General features: G+C 32.5%; 4 protein-coding genes across 5 annotated transcripts; 3 read left to right on the plus strand and 1 right to left on the minus strand.

Annotated features, from left to right (window-relative positions):
- The first annotated feature begins 823 nt into the window (after window positions 1–823).
- LOC119603902 (methyltransferase-like protein 25) lies at window positions 824–3,294 on the plus strand. The gene is made up of 3 exons (XM_037956183.1): window positions 824–1,709; window positions 1,769–1,966; window positions 2,028–3,294. Exons 1-3 carry the CDS (start codon window positions 1,305–1,307, stop codon window positions 2,952–2,954), a joined length of 1,530 nt encoding a protein of 509 aa, XP_037812111.1. The 5' UTR covers window positions 824–1,304; the 3' UTR covers window positions 2,955–3,294.
- LOC119603922 (protein LTO1 homolog) lies at window positions 848–1,288 on the plus strand. The gene has a single exon (XM_037956210.1). The coding sequence runs from the start codon at window positions 848–850 to the stop codon at window positions 1,286–1,288; it is 441 nt and encodes a 146-aa protein (XP_037812138.1).
- LOC119603903 (proteasome subunit beta type-5) lies at window positions 3,234–4,356 on the minus strand. The gene has a single exon (XM_037956184.1). It carries the CDS (start codon window positions 4,183–4,185, stop codon window positions 3,343–3,345), a length of 843 nt encoding a protein of 280 aa, XP_037812112.1. The 5' UTR covers window positions 4,186–4,356; the 3' UTR covers window positions 3,234–3,342.
- Window positions 4,357–12,266: 7,910 nt separating this feature from the next.
- Window positions 12,267–18,299, plus strand: LOC119603918 (cytochrome P450 6g1). Of its 2 annotated transcripts, none has more exons than XM_037956204.1 (4): window positions 12,267–12,344; window positions 15,348–15,827; window positions 16,955–17,746; window positions 17,812–18,299. In XM_037956204.1, exons 2-4 carry the CDS (start codon window positions 15,363–15,365, stop codon window positions 18,115–18,117), a joined length of 1,563 nt encoding a protein of 520 aa, XP_037812132.1. In that variant the 5' UTR covers window positions 12,267–12,344; window positions 15,348–15,362; the 3' UTR covers window positions 18,118–18,299. The 2 variants fall into 2 exon arrangements, with proteins under 2 accessions (XP_037812132.1, XP_037812131.1); XM_037956203.1 differs by having other exon boundaries at window positions 12,317–12,418.
- Window positions 18,300–20,732: the final 2,433 nt, after the last annotated feature.

Raw genomic sequence — 20,732 nt, forward strand, 5'->3', positions numbered from 1 at the left:
TAGTTAGTTAGTTAGTTAGTTAGTTAGTTAGTTAGTAGTTAGTTAGGTATTGACTACCATGTTTACAACATTTTCTGTCCTCTTTTTTACCTCTTAGTTTCTTTGCATGAAATTTAGAATTTCCTGTCGTACATCTTTCAAACCTATGACGTCAAATGCGTTAACATACCAGCTACTTAACTTTTGTTGTTAAAATCATTCATTTCTTTTTTTATCCATTTAATGACAACGACTTTTTTATGTCGCATTAACTTACTGCATTTTTACAAGGATAGTGAATATTTAATGACAATTTTACAAAAATTTTGATGACATAGCTCATATGACGAAATTTTCTCAAATAAACGTAGTCTCAATTGATACTTATATTAAGCTTTAACTACTTTTTAATCTAACATTAACTAATAAGTGTCTTTAGAAATTCAAAATATTATTTGATTGTTTTGTTATTAATTTTTGCACTAATTTACATTATTAATAATTAATTTAACATTTTCAATTAAATTTGATAGCCTATAGACCAAACTCCTTATTGCCATTATTTTAAAAAACAATCTTATTTAACGGTTTACTTAGAGCTGCCATTAAAGTAGTTTTGTTTATGCTACTACTTTTATCTTGTTTTATAAAATATATATATGAAAGCTGCTTGCTAGGCAAATGTAAACTCTGATACAGTGATGTTGACATGTCTAAATTTAAAACGTTTAATAAGTAACAAAAATCGCTAAGTTTTTTACAAAATCGTTAAATTATTCCCAAAAGTAGCTTAATTAACAACATTGCTAACATATGTATGTTAAAAAAATTTTGTTTTCTCTGCAAGTACTTCCACGTTTGTTTTGCCATGTTGGAAACGCAGCAAGATACCCAACCGGAACGTGATATTAATGATATATTTGATGACATTATCCTAACCGAAGAACGTTTAGTGGAGAAAAGCTATAAAGAAGGTTTTGCTGAAGGTTGCCAACAGGGAAACGCTGATGGTTACCGTTTGGGTTTCGCTCAGGGTTTACAACTGGGAGAAGAATTGGCCGAGATTTTTGGTTTAATTACCGCCTTACAGCAGCAAAACAAACATACTGATAAAGTGAAACGTTGTATGGAACAGTTGAAAAGTTTAATTGAAGAATTTCCTAGAGAAAACGATCCTGAGGCAGATATAGTTGGTGCCCTGGAACAGATAAGAAATTTAAATAAAAGATTGCGTGTTTCATTGGGACTGAAGAACACAACTACGGATTCACCTATAAAGGAAGAAGAAAGGAAAGATTTATCATTTTAAGCAAAAAAAAGAAATAATGTCCTGCCAAATTTTGCAAAAGCGAGTGGACAGTATACTGCAGTTTATGTCCCCACATTGGTCTTGGGTTAATTGCCATATGGTTAATTATTTAACCGACAATCACTGGCATAACTTTGTGCCTTCAGAGCTGCATAATGAGTTAAATAATTGCTATACTTTAGATGAATGTATAGAGGAGGTTTTTTGGAATTTACCAGCTTATGTGGAAGAATCGTCGACTACGCAAAAATTTCCGAAGTTTGTAAAATTTAGACGTTTGGCTCAGCAACATAGTTTACATAGTTTTAGTGATGTTATATTAACAGCAACAGAATTTGAGGAAAAAGTGCTGGGAGTGCCAAAAGAAACAACTCTACAGATAAAAATTAAAGAATTTTTAACCGAAAAGAAACAGCATGAGGTAAGGCATATTATAAAGATTCTCTAAATAAGTTAGTTTATAAATGAAATCTTTACAAGGTGGAAATTACTGCGGGTTTGGTTAATAATTTAATAACTAACAGCATTTGGCGAGAGCAGGCTATTATAGTAGATGCTGGTGATGGTAAGGGTTATTTATCCTCACGTTTGGCTTTGGAATATGGCCATAACGTTTTGGGCATTGATAGTAATACAGCCAATACGCAAAATGCCATAGAGAGAAGTAAAAAGTTAAAGGTAAAGTTTTGTGTAGTAAAATAAATCCAATTTTCATTATTTTATTTACTTTTGTAAATAGAAAGCTTGGAATGGCCTAAAGGAAAGAGCTGAATTAGAATCCAAAGGTCTAACACCAGCCAGACGCGGTAATTTAAAACAAAAGTTGCAACAGAAAAACCTAGTTGAAGACAAATTGCCGGTTAGTCAAGAAAATGACAACTACAAGACCATAGATAAATTTATAACCTCCGATATGGATTTGGTGGGACTAATACAACAACAATTTCCCGAAAATGCTAACCAAGCAACAATGCCCTCCATATGTTTGACTGGCCTGCATACTTGTGGCAATCTGGCGGCCACCTGTTTAAAACTTTTTCACACCCAAATTAGTTGCAAACTAATGTGCAATATCGGCTGCTGTTATCATCTGCTAAAGGAACAATTTTCAACAGACGAATTCTTTGGCAATAAACAAATATCGGACTTAAATCAAGAAATAGGTTTCCCACTTAGCTCCTATCTAAAAGCAAAAGAAGTAAAATTAGGACGCAATGCACGCATGTTGGCGGCTCAGTCTATAGAGCGGGTAATGGCTGCTAAAGAATTGCCCAATATTTCTTTATACTACCGTGCCTTGCTGGAGTTGTTAATATGTGAAGAACACAAGGATTTAGAAAATACTGTACAGGTGGGCAAAATACGTAAATTCAGTAATTTTAAAGAGTATGTAGATTTGTGTAGAAAAAAGTATCCGGATTTAAATTTAAAGGCGGAGAGGATAGATGAAATTTTCACTGCCCAACAGTTAAGTGGGAATAAAAAGTATTTAGATTTATTTTATTTATTACGCATGACATTTGCTCCGGTTTTAGAGTCACTTATATTATTAGATCGTTTATTGTTTTTGAGAGAGAAGGGTTATGAACAAAGCTATCTAATACCGGTATTTGATCCGGTTGTTTCTCCCAGACATTTTGCCATAGTGGCTATTAAAAATCAATAAAATTAAAAATAAATTTCGAATTAGGCCCTTAAACTCATTAGTAATTGATAAAAGGAGAAAGAAATTGTCAGTGGTCCATATTCTGGATTATATTCTACTCTAGGGCTAGTCTACTCTATAGTCTGGGCTATATAGGCAAGAGTAGGACTGTTACAAGGATAAAGAGGGCAATTTGACTTTCAAGAGGACAACTGGTAGTTATGACGCTAAACACACCGCTCCAGCTTCGTAAACATCGTACATGGACAACACAGAAATTTATAAAGAAAACCACATCTATTAAAAAATCCACAGTTTTATTAAATTTTTCTTTCTTTTTTATAAAATAAAATGAATTCAATTCACAAAGAAACTCTTACATTATCATCCCCTCCAGGCTGCAAACATTTTAATGTTTATTTTTCTTCTCCTCTTCATACTTATAATGTAATTCCATACAATCGGTATTTGAAATGTTAATCCAACCATTGGGGGTCATATGATAAACACGTACAATACCACCCGAATAGGCATCTCTATAGGTGGCATGATAAATAGCACGTCTGCCCAATTCCTGAGCCTCTTCATCTTTCAAATCCCACTTATAGCCGGAATCCAAAACACCAAAAGCATAAATAGAACCACTGCCCACAGAGAAAACATTACCGGGTGTACGTGATCCCTCCGAATCCACATAGTAAAGTCCGGGACCACGTTTGTCATAGCCCGCTAACATCATGCCCATACTAAGACCCATACCCTTGTACTCATGAGCAATATTAGCCATTATCTTACTAGCGGCGGCCACCGAAATACGTTCCTTATTGCGCAATTCATGCAGGCGGCATTCCTTAGCCAATACACGATCCCAATACACACAATCGGCTGCACCACCAGCCAAGGTACCCAATAAATATTGATTAATCTCCACAATTTTTTTCATGGTTTGCGAGCCAATGAACTGGCCGCCGGTGGCACGAGAATCTACTGCCAATATAACACCTCCTTGATATTTGAAACCCAATGTGGTGGTACCATGATCAAATTCTATCTTAATGCCACTCTTATCACTGTTGGCCTGAATTTTACACAAATTCTCAATGGGATTTTCGAATGGTGGTGCCGACAAAACGTAGGGATTAACCAAATTGGAAGTATACTGCTGGCAATCGTTTTCGAAATCCGAGGGTGTGAAATTACGTGATTTCATGTAGGGAGCATTTGAAATATTACAAATTTCTGCTAAAGCCATCTTTTTACAATTATTTAGTTTTATAAATTTATTCAAATACGAAAAATTCTCGAGCGGCTTTCAAGTGACAAAACAATTTTTAATGCTTCTTCTGCTGGTTTTTTGCAAATTCATGTAGTTTGCTAGACAGAGACCAGTGCCGACAAATATTAACGAAGGCGTCATTTTCTCCTTGTTAACAATCACAGGTGAATTAATAGCACATGGCTAATATTCATAGTAAATTATTAGCATTCTGGTTGTTTTCTGTTTGTTGACAGATGGCGCCCTAAAGACAAAAATACTGTTAGAGATTTTGTAAAAATTTTAATATTGAAGAGAAAATAAAATTTTTGTGGGAAAAATTTGGATCTTATTTTCTTTAGTAAATAATCTTTACAACAAAATTTTTCTGCATAGTTTTACTATAACAAAGAAAATAAAGATATTGCAGTTTTTCCCTATTAATTAATATAGAAAGTTTAGTATTAGAACTACAGTTTTAAGATTGATTTGAGTTTCTGTTTTTCGTACATTTTTCGAATGCAAGTTTTTTACATAAAATTCTTTGAGCAACTGTATTTTTTTGTTTTGTTAAATATTTTTCACAAAAAAATGTTTGAATAGACTAACAGAAACCATTTATACGAAAAATAAATTAAAATTTGAGAAATTAATTTACAAAATAAACTGCCAAATTTCCTTATAAAGGCTATCTCTCAACACAAGTTTACAATAATAATATGAATTAATCTGAAAACTGCTAAATATTTTGCAAATCATTCAGGTTTTGTTTTTAAAAAAACAACATCTTTTAAATAGTGCAAAAACGTAATGAAACACACTTCTATAGTGACATCAATTCTAGCTGAAAACATTGCAAAAATAAAAACAAAAAAATCATAGTCATGTTTGCGCTATTATCTCAACAAAAATTTATTTTAATCAAAAAATTATAATTTTATTTAATTTTTTTATATATATTAATTCCCTATAAGTAATGGCAGTATAATTAGCTTAACAAAACATATAGATTAGTCTCGTCTATAGTCTAGTCTATAGTTTAGTCTATAGTCTAGTCTATAGTCTAGTCTATAGTCTAGTCTAGTCTAGTCTATAGTCTAGTCTATAGTCTAGTCTATAGTCTAGTCTATAGTCTAGTCTATAGTCTAGTCTATAGTCTAGTCTAGTCTATAGTCTAGTCTAGTCTATAGTCTAGTCTAGTCTATAGTCTAGTCTATAGTCTAGTCTATAGTCTAGTCTATAGTCTAGTCTATAGTCTAGTCTATAGTCTAGTCTATAGTCTAGTCTATAGTCTAGTCTATAGTCTAGTCTATAGTCTAGTCTATAGTCTAGTCTATAGTCTAGTCTATAGTCTAGTCTATAGTCTAGTCTATAGTCTAGTCTATAGTCTAGTCTATAGTCTAGTCTATAGTCTAGTCTATAGTCTAGTCTATAGTCTAGTCTATAGTCTAGTCTATAGTCTAGTCTATAGTCTAGTCTATAGTCTAGTCTATAGTCTAGTCTATAGTCTAGTCTATAGTCTAGTCTATAGTCTAGTCTATAGTCTAGTCTATAGTTCTAGTCTATAGTCTAGTCTATAGTCTAGTCTATAGTCTAGTCTATAGTCTAGTCTATAGTCTAGTCTATAGTCTAGTCTATAGTCTAGTCTATAGTCTAGTCTATAGTCTAGTCTATAGTCTAGTCTATAGTCTAGTCTATAGTCTAGTCTATAGTCTAGTCTATAGTCTAGTCTATAGTCTAGTCTATAGTCTAGTCTATAGTCTAGTCTATAGTCTAGTCTATAGTCTAGTCTATAGTCTAGTCTATAGTCTAGTCTATAGTCTAGTCTATAGTCTAGTCTATAGTCTAGTCTATAGTCTAGTCTATAGTCTAGTCTATAGTCTAGTCTATAGTCTAGTCTATAGTCTAGTCTATAGTCTGGTCTATAGTCTAGTCTATAGTCTAGTCTATAGTCTGGTCTATAGTCTAGTCTATAGTCTAGTCTATAGTCTAGTCTATAGTCTAGTCTATAGTCTAGTCTATAGTCTAGTCTATAGTCTAGTCTATAGTCTAGTCTATAGTCTAGTCTATAGTCTAGTCTATAGTCTAGTCTATAGTCTAGTCTATAGTCTAGTCTATAGTCTAGTCTATAGTCTAGTCTATAGTCTAGTCTATAGTCTAGTCTATAGTCTAGTCTATAGTCTAGTCTATAGCCTAGTCTATAGTCTAGTCTATAGTCTAGTCTATAGCCTAGTCTATAGTCTAGTCTATAGTCTAGTCTATAATCTAGTCTATAGTCTAGTCTATAGTCTAGTCTATAGTCTAGTCTATAGTCTAGTCTATAGTCTAGTCTATAGTCTAGTCTATAGTCTAGTCTATAGTCTAGTCTATAGTCTAGTCTATAGTCTAGTCTATAGTCTAGTCTATAGTCTAGTCTATAGTCTAGTCTATAGTCTAGTCTATAGTCTAGTCTATAGTCTAGTCTATAGTCTAGTCTATAGTCTAGTCTATAGTCTAGTCTATAGTCTAGTCTATAGTCTAGTCTATAGTCTAGTCTATAGTCTAGTCTATAGTCTAGTCTATAGTCTAGTCTATAGTCTAGTCTATAGTCTAGTCTATTGTCTAGTCTATAGTCTAGTCTATAGTCTAGTCTATAGTCTAGTCTATAGTCTAGTCTATAGTCTAGTCTATATTCTAGTCTATAGTCTAGTCTATAGTCTAGTCTATAGTCTAGTCTATAGTCTAGTCTATAGTCTAGTCTATAGTCTAGTCTATAGTCTAGTCTATAGTCTAGTCTATAGTCTAGTCTATAGTCAAGTCTATAGTCTAGTCTATAGTCTAGTCTATAGTCTAGTCTATAGTCTAGTCTATAGTCTAGTCTATAGTCTAGTCTATAGTCTAGTCTATAGTCTAGTCTATAGTCTAGTCTATAATCTAGTCTAGTCTAGTCTATAGTCTAGTCTATAGTCTAGTCTATAGTCTAGTCTATAGTCTAGTCTATAGTCTAGTCTATGGTCTAGTCTAGTCTACAGTCTAGTCTATAGTCTAGTCTAGTCTATAGTCTAGTCTGTAGTCTAGTCTGTAGTCTAGTCTATAGTCTAGTCTATAGTCTAGTCTATAGCCTAGTCTATAGTCTAGTCTATAGTCTAGTCTAGTCTAGTCTATAGTCTAGTCTATAGTCTAGTCTATAGTCTAGTCTATAGTCTAGTCTATAGTCTAGTCTATAGTCTAGTCTATAGTCTAGTCTATAGTCTAGTCTATAGTCTAGTCTATAGTCTAGTCTATAGTCTAGTCTATAGTCTAGTCTATAGTCTAGTCTATAGTCTAGTCTATAGTCTAGTCTATAGTCTAGTCTATAGTCTAGTCTATAGTCTAGTCTATAGTCTAGTCTATTGTCTAGTCTATAGTCTAGTCTATAGTCTAGTCTATAGTCTAGTCTATAGTCTAGTCTATAGTCTAGTCTATAGTCTAGTCTATAGTCTAGTCTATAGTCTAGTCTAGTCTATAGTCTAGTCTATAGTCTAGTCTATAGTCTAGTCTAGTCTAGTCTATAGTCTGTAGTCTAGTCTAGTCTATAGTCTAGTCTATAGTCTAGTCTATAGTCTAGTCTATAGTCTAGTCTATAGTCTAGTCTATAGTCTAGTCTATAGTCTAGTCTATGGTCTAGTCTAGTCTACAGTCTAGTCTATAGTCTAGTCTAGTCTATAGTCTAGTCTGTAGTCTAGTCTGTAGTCTAGTCTATAGTCTAGTCTATAGTCTAGTCTATAGCCTAGTCTATAGTCTAGTCTATAGTCTAGTCTAGTCTAGTCTAGTCTATAGTCTAGTCTATAGTCTAGTCTATAGTCTAGTCTATAGTCTAGTCTATAGTCTAGTCTATAGTCTAGTCTATAGTCTAGTCTATAGTCTAGTCTATAGTCTAGTCTATAGTCTAGTCTAGTCTATAGTCTAGTCTATAGTCTAGTCTAGTCTATAGTCTGTAGTCTAGTCTAGTCTATAGTCTAGTCTATAGTCTAGTCTATAGTCTAGTCTATAGTCTAGTCTATAGTCTAGTCTATAGTCTAGTCTATAGTCTAGTCTATAGTCTAGTCTATAGTCTAGTCTATAGTCTAGTCTATAGTCTAGTCTATAGTCTAGTCTATAGTCTAGTCTATAGTCTAGTCTATAGTCTAGTCTATAGTCTAGTCTATAGTCTAGTCTATAGTCTAGTCTATAGTCTAGTCTATAGTCTAGTCTAGTCTAGTCTATAGTCTAGTCTAGTCTATAGTCTAGTCTATAGTCTAGTCTATAGTCTAGTCTAGTCTAGTCTATAGTCTGTAGTCTAGTCTAGTCTATAGTCTAGTCTATAGTCTAGTCTATAGTCTAGTCTATAGTCTAGTCTATAGTCTAGTCTATAGTCTAGTCTATAGTCTAGTCTATAGTCTAGTCTATAGTCTAGTCTATAGTCTAGTCTATAGTCTAGTCTATAGTCTAGTCTATAGTCTAGTCTAGTCTATAGTCTAGTCTATAGTCTAGTCTAGTCTAGTCTATAGTCTGTAGTCTAGTCTAGTCTATAGTCTAGTCTATAGTCTAGTCTATAGTCTAGTCTATAGTCTAGTCTATAGTCTAGTCTATAGTCTAGTCTATAGTCTAGTCTATAGTCTAGTCTATAGTCTAGTCTATAGTCTAGTCTATAGTCTAGTCTATAGTCTAGTCTATAGTCTAGTCTATAGTCTAGTCTATAGTCTAGTCTATAGTCTAGTCTATAGTCTAGTCTATAGTCTAGTCTATAGTCTAGTCTATAGTCTAGTCTATAGTCTAGTCTAGTCTATAGTCTAGTCTATAGTCTAGTCTATAGTCTAGTCTATAGTCTAGTCTAGTCTAGTCTATAGTCTGTAGTCTAGTCTAGTCTATAGTCTAGTCTATAGTCTAGTCTATAGTCTAGTCTATAGTCTAGTCTATAGTCTAGTCTATAGTCTAGTCTATAGTCTAGTCTATAGTCTAGTCTATAGTCTAGTCTATAGTCTAGTCTATAGTCTAGTCTATAGTCTAGTCTATAGTCTAGTCTATAGTCTAGTCTATAGTCTAGTCTATAGTCTAGTCTATAGTCTAGTCTATAGTCTAGTCTATAGTCTAGTCTATAGTCTAGTCTATAGTCTAGTCTATAGTCTAGTCTATAGTCTAGTCTAGTCTATAGTCTAGTCTATAGTCTAGTCTATAGTCTAGTCTATAGTCTAGTCTATAGTCTAGTCTAGTCTATAGTCTGTATCTAGTCTAGTCTATAGTCTAGTCTATAGTCTAGTCTATAGTCTAGTCTATAGTCTAGTCTATAGTCTAGTCTATAGTCTAGTCTATAGTCTAGTCTATAGTCTAGTCTATAGTCTAGTCTATAGTCTAGTCTATAGTCTAGTCTATAGTCTAGTCTATAGTCTAGTCTATAGTCTAGTCTATAGTCTAGTCTATAGCCTAGTCTATATCTAGTCTATAGTCTAGTCTATAATCTAGTCTATAGTCTAGTCTATAGTCTAGTCTATAGTCTAGTCTATAGTCTAGTCTATAGTCTAGTCTATAGTCTAGTCTATAGTCTAGTCTATAGTCTAGTCTATAGTCTAGTCTATAGTCTAGTCTATAGTCTAGTCTATAGTCTAGTCTATAGTCTAGTCTATAGTCTAGTCTATAGTCTAGTCTATAGTCTAGTCTATAGTCTAGTCTATAGTCTAGTCTATAGTCTAGTCTATAGTCTAGTCTATAGTCTAGTCTATAGTCTAGTCTATTGTCTAGTCTATAGTCTAGTCTATAGTCTAGTCTATATTCTAGTCTATAGTCTAGTCTATAGTCTAGTCTATAGTCTAGTCTATAGTCTAGTCTATAGTCTAGTCTATAGTCTAGTCTATAGTCTAGTCTATAGTCTAGTCTATAGTCTAGTCTATAGTCTAGTCTATGTCTAGTCTATAGTCTAGTCTAGTCTAGTCTATAGTCTAGTCTATAGTCTAGTCTATAGTCTAGTCTATAGTCTAGTCTATAGTCTAGTCTATAGTCTAGTCTATAATCTAGTCTAGTCTAGTCTATAGTCTAGTCTATAGTCTAGTCTATAGTCTAGTCTATAGTCTAGTCTATGGTCTAGTCTAGTCTACAGTCTAGTCTATAGTCTAGTCTAGTCTATAGTCTAGTCTGTAGTCTAGTCTGTAGTCTAGTCTATAGTCTAGTCTATAGTCTAGTCTATAGCCTAGTCTATAGTCTAGTCTATAGTCTAGTCTAGTCTATAGTCTAGTCTATAGTCTAGTCTATAGTCTAGTCTATAGTCTAGTCTATAGTCTAGTCTATAGTCTAGTCTATAGTCTAGTCTATAGTCTAGTCTATAGTCTAGTCTATAGTCTAGTCTATAGTCTAGTCTATAGTCTAGTCTATAGTCTAGTCTATAGTCTAGTCTATAGTCTAGTCTATAGTCTAGTCTATAGTCTAGTCTATAGTCTAGTCTATAGTCTAGTCTATAGTCTAGTCTATAGTCTAGTCTATAGTCTAGTCTATAGTCTAGTCTAGTCTATAGTCTAGTCTATAGTCTAGTCTATAGTCTAGTCAGTCTATAGTCTGTAGTCTAGTCTAGTCTATAGTCTAGTCTATAGTCTAGTCTATAGTCTAGTCTATAGTCTAGTCTATAGTCTAGTCTATAGTCTAGTCTATAGTCTAGTCTATAGTCTAGTCTATAGTCTAGTCTATAGTCTAGTCTATAGTCTAGTCTATAGTTATCTAGTCTAGTCTATAGTCTAGTCTATAGTCTAGTCTCTAGTCTAGCTATAGTCTAGTCTATGGTCTAGTCTATAGTCTAGTCTATAGTCTAGTCTATAGTCTAGTCTATAGTATAGCTATAGTCTAGTCTATAGTCTAGTCTATAGTCTAGTCTATAGTAGTCTATAGTCTAGTCTATAGTCTATCTATAGTCTAGTCTATAGTCTAGTCTATAGTCTAGTCTATAGTCTAGTCTATAGTCTAGTCTATAGTCTAGTCTATAGTCTAGTCTATAGTCTAGTCTATAGTCTAGTCTATAGTCTAGTCTATAGTCTAGTCTATAGTCTAGTCTATAGTCTAGTCTATAGTCTAGTCTACAGTCTAGTATATTATAGGCTATAGTCCAGTCCATAGTATAGTTATAGTCTAGTCTATATTCTAGTTTATAGTTTAGTCTATAGTCTAGTCTAAAGTCTAGCCTATAGTCTAGTCTATAGACTATAATCTAGTCTTAGTTTAGTCTATACTAGCTTATAGACTAGACTAAGACTGGTCTACTTTGTAGTCTATTCTGGCCTATAGTCAGAACTATATCCCAGACTTTAGTGTAGCCTGTAGTGATTATAAAGGTCCATGTTTACCTACAATAGCTTTTTTGTTTGTTTTTAAATCATATAAATTAGATTAAATTCATTACGCTAAAATATACCAAATATTAGACTAATATTAACCTTTAATCCCTAAACATGTCTTTTATTTTAATTAGGGAATTAAACTAAAATAAAATTTGTTATTAAAATATATCAGTAAATAATAATAACAAGTGGCGTCTAAATAGTTATTACCTATTTATGTAAATATACATATGTATGTGCCTATGTTTTTAATTTTTCACAGGCGAAAGTGACAAAACTTTTCCCACACACTTTTAATTCTAAATATTACATCTATTACACAATACGTATTACATTTTAATAATAAGTTGTAAGAAAATGAAAAAACAATTTACTAGAAATAATGATTTAACTAAACGCAATCGTAAATGTTAAAAATCTCAGTTATTTAATTGTTAATATGCAACTACATTTTTTAATTTACTTAATATATGCAATAGACGTTATTTCTTTTTTTTTCAAATACTCAACTGACAGGCCGCTTTAGAACGTTAGACAGACATACAGAGAGAGATTGATACCCATACAAACAGACTGATAGATGGACATTCAATTAGTTAATAACAATTTTTTAAATCTTAATATTATATTGTACATGTGTTGGAATATATTATTAATATTATCAAATGAATACAATAACAACATACATTTAGCGAAAAAGTGATCCCAGAACTATACTTATTATTTTTTTATATTATTGTTATTGTTTATTTCTGCTACCAAATACAAGTGTTGAAGAGCCAGTATAAAAATTCCACAAATCTTTAGAAAGTAATTTAGTGTATTTAAATCGTTACAAAGGTACAGTCCATTAAGTGAAATTGGTTAAAAAGAAATAAATTAATTCAAAAACAGAAATTTTTTGATATTTTGGGGTAAAATATCATCTTATAACTTTATCCTTATTAAAGTCTATTTGTAATATCAACATTTTGAATTTAAGCGTGCTAGATAAAGGATTTCTATAATAACGTTAAATTTAAATTCTAACTGGTTTAAAATAAAGTGAATTTTGTAAAGAATTAAAAGCAGAAAGTTCTCTAAGTGACCAAAAGTGAAAATATGAAAAACGTACCGTTGTCCCTACTAAAAATATTTTATCAAAAATACACGATTTTCACGGAAAATTCAATTTTTTACAAAAAATTAAAATTAAAAGAAATATTCAAATTTTTTACAAAAAATTCAAATTTATACTAAAATACAAACATTCACAGTTCCGTTCGGTTCTAGTTCAGTTCTGGTTCAGTTCTTGTTCAATTCCAATTCAGTTCTTGCTCAGTTCTATTTAAGTTTTAGTTCAGATCTAGTTCTAGTTCTGTTCTAGTTCAGTTCTAGTTCAGTTCTAGTTCTGTTCTAGTTGTGTTCTAGTTCTGTTCTAGTTCTGTTCTAGTTCTGTTCTAGTTCTGTTCTAGTTCTGTTCTAGTTCTGTTCTAGTTTTGTTCTAGTTCTGTTCTAGTTCTGTTCTAGTTCTGTTCTTGTTCTGTTTCTAGTTCTGTTCTAGTTCTGTTCTAGTTCTGTTTCTAGTTCTGTTCTTTTCTAGTTCTGTTCTAGTTCTGTTCTTTTCTAGTTCTGTTCTTTTCTAGTTCTGTTTTTTTCTAGTTCTGTTTCTTTTCTAGTTCTGTTCTTTTCTAGTTCTGTTCTTTTCTAGTTCTGTTCTTTTCTAGTTCTGTTCTTTTCTAGTTCTGTTCTTTTCTAGTTCTGTTTCTTTTCTAAGTTCTGTTCGAGTTCTGTTCTAGTTCTGTTCTAGTTCTGTTCTAGTTCTGTTCTAGTTCTGTTCTAGTTCTGTTCTAGTCTGTTCTAGTTCTGTTCTAGTTCTGTTCTAGTTCTGTTCTAGTTCTGTTCTAGTTTCTGTTTCTAGTTCTGTTCTAGTTCTGTTCTAGTTCTGTTCTTAGTTCTGTTCTTGTTCTGTTCTATTTCTGTTCTAGTTCTGTTCTAGTTCTGTTCTAGTTCTGTTCTAGTTCTGTTCTAGTTCTGTTCTAGTTCTGTTCTAGTTCTGTTCTAGTTCTGTTCTAGTTCTGTTCTAGTTCTGTCCTAGTTCTGTTCTAGTTCTGTTCTAGTTCTGTTCTAGTTCTGTTCTAGTTCTGTTCTAGTTCTGTTCTAGTTCTGTTCTAGTTCTGTTCTAGTTCTGTTCTAGTTCTGTTCTAGTTCTGTTCTAGTTCTGTTCTAGTTCTGTTCTAGTTCTGTTCTAGTTCTGTTCTAGTTCTGTTCTAGTTCTGTTCTAGTTCTGTTCTAATTCTGTTCTAGTTTTGTTCTAGTTCTGTTCTAGTTCTGTTCTAGTTCTGTTCTAGTTCTGTTCTAGTTCTGTTCTAGTTCTGTTCTAGTTCTGTTCTAGTTCTGTTCTAGTTCTGTTCTAGTTCTGTTCTAGTTCTGTTCTAGTTCTGTTCTAGTTCTGTTCTAGTTCTGTTCTAGTTCTGTTCTAGTTCTGTTCTAGTTCTGTTCTAGTTTTGTTCTAGTACGTTTCCAGTTCTGTCCTAGTTCTGTTCTAGTTTAGATCAAGTTCAGTTTTAGTACGGTTCTAGTTCAGTCTAAAGTAATTAAATTAAATGATAATAAGTATTAAATTATTTACTTAGTCCCTATCCTAAGTGGAAACTTAAGTATGTATATATATTAGGGTGATCGACTCGATTTTTCAACCGTTTTTAAAACCGGTTTTTTCTGCTTTACCAGTGTCGGTTTTTTCTAAATGTTGATTTTTCGAATATCGAATAACCCGGTTTTTTCACTTTTTAAAAACCGGTTTCGAATACTTTTATTTGCTTTGTATTCAAAGATTATTTAAATGAAATTTTGAAGTAAATAATACAGCCCGTTTAAATTTTAAAAATATTCGAGTCAAGGAACTAGGATATATTTTTCTAAAGCACCATTGGTTAAACTTTTTTGATTTTCCTAATTAATTAAAAAATTTTATTTGTAAAATTGATAACTGTTTAATAAAATTTTATTAATCTTAAGATTATATTCCAACTACAAAAATTAATTTACCGCTGAAATATTATGGAAGTGTTGGAATGCCTATGAAAATTTCCTAAAAGGGCTTTAGAATAAGCTAGGATTACATAGTACCTTATGTTTAACAGAAGTGTCCACTTTTTTCCTATTTTTTTATATTAAAGAAATAATGTAAATCAGACGACTAGATCTAAAGTTATAATCTGTTAAACTGTTAAAAATCATTTCGGGCCATGTTTTATTAATCAAATTTAAACATAAACATTAATTTCTTCAAATTAACATATATTTTTTTATTTATTATGAAAAACCGGTTAACCGGTTTTTTCTGAATTTGAAAAATATCAACCGGTTTTTTTGAAATGTCAACTATTCGAACTATTCGAAAACCGGTTTTTGGAAAATGTCGAATAATCGATCACCCTAATATATATGTAAATTGTCATACTTAACCCCTGACATTTAAATCTCTATTCTTAATTGATTCATGTAATTTACTCTTCATATACAGTAATAAATAATTAATAAACTTTGCATGTTTATATTATTAAATTTTTTGTTTACTTACTGTTTTGTTTGTATATACTTTTAAAAGTGTGTTTAATTTAAAACAAAAAATATGTTTACAAATAGAACTTGAACTTGTACTTTAAAAAAGTACTATATTGATAGTGCAATAGTAAATAGAATTTTATAAAAATGATTACTATATTTCTTAAGATTTTATTACATGACATTACAAAGCAAAAATTTTGCAAAGTAAAATGATAAGATAATTAATCTTACATGTTAAAAATTATTAAATAAACTAAGTCTGACTAATTATCCACACTACTTTATTTACAGTTCCCGATTGACAGTATGATAGCTTCCAGTATATTAATCTTCATTACCTGTATACTTGCCTTAGTGTACTATTGGTGTAAACACACCTATAGCTATTGGCAACGCAAAGGTATACCCTATATAAAACCTACACCCATTATAGGCAACACTAAAGAAGCTTTTCAGTTAAAAACCAGTTTTGGTTTACATCTCTCCGACATCTATAATGATCCTAAGATGGCTGATGAGGCGGTTGTCGGTATTTATACTTTCAATCAGCCAGGTTTAATAGTTCGTGAGCCAGAACTTTTAAAATCTATATTAATTAAGGATTTTCATTATTTCAATAATCGTTTTTCAAAATGTGATCCACATGGTGACGCTTTGGGTAATAGTAATTTATTTTTTGCACGCGATAGTTATTGGAAAGATTTGAGAACGAAAATATCACCAGTGTTTACGAGTGGCAAGATCAAACAAATGTATCCGCTAATGATGGAGGTAAGGAATTTTTTTATTAATACAATAATAACAAAATCTATATTATAATTGGAGAAGTATTTTTAGACAATATTTATTCTTTAGCTCAGTTCTGTTCTAGTTCAATTCTAGTTCAATTCTAGTTCAGTTTCAATTCTGTTCCAGTTCAGTTCTAGTTCAGTTTTAGTTGAGTTCTAGTTCAGTTCTAGTTCTAGCTCAGTTCCAGATCAGTTCTTATTCAGTTCTAGTTCAGTTCTGGTTTAGTTCTAGTTCAGATCAAGTTCAGTTCTAGATCAGTTCTAGTTCAGTTCTAGTTCAGTTCTAGTTTAGTTCCAGTTCAGTTCTAGTTCAGTTCTAGTTCAGTTCTAGTTCAGTTCTAGTTCAGTTCTAGTTCAGTTCTAGTTCAGTTCTAGTTCAGTTCTAGTTCAGTTCTAGTTCAGTTCTAGTTCAGTTCTAGTTCAGTTCTAGTTCAGTTCTAGTTCAGTTCTAGTTCAGTTCTAGTTCAGTTCTAGTTCAGTTCTAGTTCAGTTCTAGTTCAGTTCTAGTTCAGTTCTAGTTCAGTTCTAGTTCAGTTCTAGTTCAGTTCTAGTTCAGTTCTAGTTCAGTTCTAGTTCAGTTCTAGTTCAGTTCTAGTTCAGTTCTAGTTCAGTTCTAGTTCAGTTCTAGTTCAGTTCTAGTTCAGTTCTAGTTCAGTTCTAGTTCAGTTCTAGTTCAGTTCTAGTTCAGTTCTAGTTCAGTTCTAGTTCAGTTCTAGTTCAGTTCTAGTTCAGTTCTAGTTCAGTTCTAGTTCAGTTCTAGTTCAGTTCTAGTTCAGTTCTAGTTCAGTTCTAGTTCAGTTCTAGTTCAGTTCTAGTTCAGTTCTAGTTCAGTTCTAGTTCAGTTCTAGTTCAGTTCTAGTTCAGTTCTAGTTCAGTTCTAGTTCAGTTCTAGTTCAGTTCTAGTTCAGTTCTAGTTCAGTTCTAGTTCAGTTCTAGTTCAGTTCTAGTTCAGTTCTAGTTCAGTTCTAGTTCAGTTCTAGTTCAGTTCTAGTTCAGTTCTAGTTCAGTTCTAGTTCAGTTCTAGTTCAGTTCTAGTTCAGTTCTAATTCAGTTCTAGTTCAGTTTCAGTTTAGTTCTTGATCTAAATTTATTTTAATTTCTCATTCATAGGTCAGTTCCCAACTCGAACAACACATGGCCCAAAAAGGTGAACGCTTCCAGGCAGAAGTTAAGGAAATTTGTGCCCTCTTTACTACCGATCTTATAGCTACCATTGCTTTTGGTATTAATGCCAATAGTCTGAAGAATCCTGAAGGAGAATTTCGCACACATTGTCGCAAAATTTTCCTCTTTAACATACCACGCGCTATAGAATTTTCAATAGCATTCTTTTTACCCAAATTAGTTTCACTCTTCCGTGTCAAGCTTTTCACACCAGATTTTTCCAATTTCTTGCGATCCACTATTAAATACGTCATGCAGGAAAGAGAGAATAGTGGTAAACTGCGTAATGATTTGATTGATATATTGGTGGCAATCAAAAAGGAGGTTGCAACGGGAAATATAAATGAGGCCATAGCTAAAAATCCAGATGTTTTGGTGGCCCAAGCAGCGGTATTTTTGACGGCTGGTTTTGAAACCTCCTCCTCAACTATGACTTTTACTCTATTCGAATTAGCTAAGAGGCCAGATTTGCAGGAACGTCTTAGAGAGGAAATCAATCAGGCCTTGTTGAAAGAAAATGGCACTTTGTCTTATGAAACCATAACCACTCTGGAATATTTAAATATGGTGGTGGAGGAGGTATTGCGTTTATATCCTATTTTGCCTTTCTTAGATCGTCAACATAACAGGCCTGCTGGTGAAAAACAAGGTTTCAGCTTAAAGCCTTATTACGATTACACTTTACCCGATGACATGCCTGTATATATACCCATCTTTGGCATACAAAGAGATCCTAAGGTAAGTTCTTTTTTTATTTTATTTAATTTCCAAGTTTTTTTTTCATAAATATTGGCTAACTTTAGCACTGGCCAAATCCCAATACATTTGATCCCGAAAGATTTTCACCTGAAAATAAAAAACAACACAACTCCATGACGTATATGCCATTTGGAAGTGGTCCTCACAATTGCATTGGAATGCGCATAGGTTTATTACAAACAAAAATAGGTCTAGTGCATATTTTCAAAAACCACAAAGTAGAACTTTGTGCCGAAACACCCACCAAGTCTATATTCGATCCTAAAGCCTTTTTATTACAATATGAAAATGGTGTACCTTTGAATGTGATAAGAGATAATCTCTTCGATAAAAATGTACTCGTTAAATAAATAAATTGTTTGTAATCGAATCAAATTAAATAATTATAATATTTATAGATATTATAACCTGCGTTTAACAAATTTAATATTTTCATTTTGTATTGTTATTAAACTAATATATTGTTAATACCTATTACTTGTAGATATTTATTTATAATAAAAAACACAAATTATTTAGTTTTAAAATATGACATTTTAAAAATGAATTTTATTTTACTAAAACTAAAAATTATTAATTAAATACTAATAGTTCTAGATCAGTTTTAGTTAAGTTCTAGTTTTGTTCTAGGTTAGTTCTAGTTCAGTTGTAGTTCAGTTCTAGTTCTAGTTCAGTTCTAGTTCTAGTTCTAGTTCAGTTCTAGTTCTAGTTCAGTTCAGTTCTAGTTCAGTTCTAGTTCAGTTCTAGTTCAGTTCTAGTTCAGTTCTAGTTCAGTTCTAGTTCAGTTCTAGTTCAGTTCTAGTTCAGTTCTAGTTCAGTTCTAGTTCAGTTCTAGTTAAGTTCTAGTTCTAGTTCGGTTCTAGTTCAGTTCTAGTTCAGTTCTAGTTCAGTTCTAGTTAAGTTCTAGTTCAGTTCTAGTTCAGTTCTAGTTCAGTTCTAGTTCAGTTCTAGTTCAGTTCTAGTTCAGTTCTTATTCACTTCTAGTTTAGTTCTAGTTCAGTTCTAATTCAGTTCTAGTTCAGTTCTAGTTCAGTTCTAGTTCAGTTCTAGTTCAGTTCTAGTTCAGTTCTAGTTCAGTTCTAGTTCAGTTCTAGTTCAGTTCTAGTTCAGTTCTAGTTCAGTTCTAGTTCAGTTCTAGTTCAGTTCTAGTTCAGTTCTAGTTCAGTTTTAGTTCAGTTTTAGTTCAGTTCTAATTCAGTTCTAGTTCAGTTCTAGTTCAGTTCTAGTTCAGTTCTAGTTCAGTTCTAGTTCAGTTCTAGTTCAGTTCTAGTTCAGTTCTAGTTCAGTTCTAGTTCAGTTCTAGTTCAGTTCTAGTTCAGTTCTAGTTCAGTTCTAGTTCAGTTCTAGTTCAGTTCTAGTTCAGTTCTAGTTCAGTTCTAGTTCAGTTCTAGTTCAGTTCTAGTTCAATTCTAGTTCAATTCTAGTTAGTTCAGTTCTAGTTCAGTTTTAGTTCAGTTCTAATTCAGTTCTAGTTCAGTTCTAGTTCAGTTCTAGTTCAGTTCTAGTTCAGTTCTAGTTCAGTTCTAGTTCAGTTCTAGTTCAGTTCTAGTTCAGTTCTAGTTCAGTTCTAGTTCAGTTCTAGTTCAGTTCTAGTTCAGTTCTAGTTCAGTTCTAGTTCAGTTCTAGTTCAGTTCTAGTTCAGTTCTAGTTCAGTTCTAGTTCAGTTCTAGTTCAGTTCTAGTTCAGTTCTAGTTCAGTTCTAGTTCAGTTCTAGTTCAGTTCTAGTTCAGTTCTAGTTCAGTTCTAGTTCAGTTCTAGTTCAATTCTAGTTCAGTTCTAGTTCAGTTCTAGTTCAATTCGAGTTCTAGTTCAGTTCGAGTTTAGTTCTAGTTCAGTTCTAGTTCAGTTCGAGTTTAGTTCTAGTTCAGTTCTAGTTCAATTCTAGTTCAGTTCTAGTTCAGTTCTAGTTCAGATCTAGTTCAATTCTAGTTCAGTTCTAGTTCAATTCTAGTTCAATTCGAGTTCTAGTTCAGTTCTAGTTCAGTTCTAGTTCAGTTCTAGTTCATTTCTAGTTCAGTTCTAGTTCATTTCTAGTTCAGTTCTAGTTCAGTTCTAGTTCAGTTCTAGTTCAGTTCTAGTTCAGTTCTAGTTCAGTTCTAGTTCAGTTCTAGTCAGTTCTAGTTCAGTTCTAGTTCAGTTCTAGTTCAGTTCAAGTTCAGTTCTAGTTCAGTTCTAGTTCAGTTCTAGTTCAGTTCTAGTTCAGTTCTAGTTCAGTTCTAGTTCAGTTCTAGTTCAGTTCTAGTTCAGTTCTAGTTCAGTTCTAGTTCAGTTCTAGTTCAGTTCTAGTTCAGTTCTAGTTCAGTTCTAGTTCAGTTCTAGTTCAGTTCTAGTTCAGTTCTAGTTCAGTTCTAGTTCAGTTCTAGTTCAGTTCTAGTTCAGTTCTAGTTCAGTTCTAGTTCAGTTCTAGTTCAGTTCTAGTTCAGTTCTAGTTCAGTTCTAGTTCAGTTCTAGTTCAGTTCTAGTTCAGTTCTAGTTCAGTTCTAGTTCAGTTCTAGTTCAGTTCTAGTTCAGTTCTAGTTCAGTTCTAGTTCAGTTCTAGTTCAGTTCTAGTTCAGTTCTAGTTCAGTTCTAGTTCAGTTCTAGTTCAGTTCTAGTTCAGTTCTAGTTCAGTTCTAGTTCAGTTCTAGTTCAGTTCTAGTTCAGTTCTAGTTCAGTTCTAGTTCAGTTCTAGTTAGGTTTTAGTTCAGTTTTAGTTCAGTTCTAATTCAGTTCTAATTCAGTTCTAGTTCAGTTCTAGTTCAGTTCTAGTTCAGTTCTAGTTCAGTTCTAGTTCAGTTCTAGTTCAGTTCAAGTTCAGTTCTAGTTCAGTTCTAGTTCAGTTCTAGTTCAGTTCTAGTTCAGTTCTAGTTCAGTTCTAGTTCAGTTCTAGTTCAGTTCTAGTTCAGTTCTAGTTCAGTTCTAGTTCAATTCTAGTTCAGTTCTAGTTCAGCTCTAGTTCAATTCTAGTACAATTCTAGTTCAGTTC

This window comes from Lucilia sericata, unplaced genomic scaffold, assembly GCF_015586225.1.
Source record: "Lucilia sericata isolate MDLA Ls3-8-SP2 unplaced genomic scaffold, ASM1558622v1 Contig000346F_arrow, whole genome shotgun sequence".
Lineage (NCBI taxonomy): Eukaryota > Metazoa > Arthropoda > Insecta > Diptera > Calliphoridae > Lucilia > Lucilia sericata.

What these genes read in the sequence shown, in the direction of transcription:
- LOC119603918 (XM_037956204.1), top strand. Translation starts at nt 15,363, where the DNA reads ATGATAGCTTCCAGTATATTAATCTTCATTACCTGTATACTTGCCTTA. An exon ending in TGTATCCGCTAATGATGGAG is followed by an intron (nt 15,828 to 16,954) that starts GTAAGGAATTTT and finishes TCTCATTCATAG; the next exon opens with GTCAGTTCCCAACTCGAACA. An exon ending in GCATACAAAGAGATCCTAAG is followed by an intron (nt 17,747 to 17,811) that starts GTAAGTTCTTTT and finishes GGCTAACTTTAG; the next exon opens with CACTGGCCAAATCCCAATAC.
- LOC119603903 (XM_037956184.1), bottom strand. Translation starts at nt 4,185, where the DNA reads ATGGCTTTAGCAGAAATTTGTAATATTTCAAATGCTCCCTACATGAAA.
- LOC119603922 (XM_037956210.1), top strand. Translation starts at nt 848, where the DNA reads ATGTTGGAAACGCAGCAAGATACCCAACCGGAACGTGATATTAATGAT.
- LOC119603902 (XM_037956183.1), top strand. Translation starts at nt 1,305, where the DNA reads ATGTCCTGCCAAATTTTGCAAAAGCGAGTGGACAGTATACTGCAGTTT. An exon ending in CCGAAAAGAAACAGCATGAG is followed by an intron (nt 1,710 to 1,768) that starts GTAAGGCATATT and finishes AATCTTTACAAG; the next exon opens with GTGGAAATTACTGCGGGTTT. An exon ending in AGAGAAGTAAAAAGTTAAAG is followed by an intron (nt 1,967 to 2,027) that starts GTAAAGTTTTGT and finishes TTTTGTAAATAG; the next exon opens with AAAGCTTGGAATGGCCTAAA.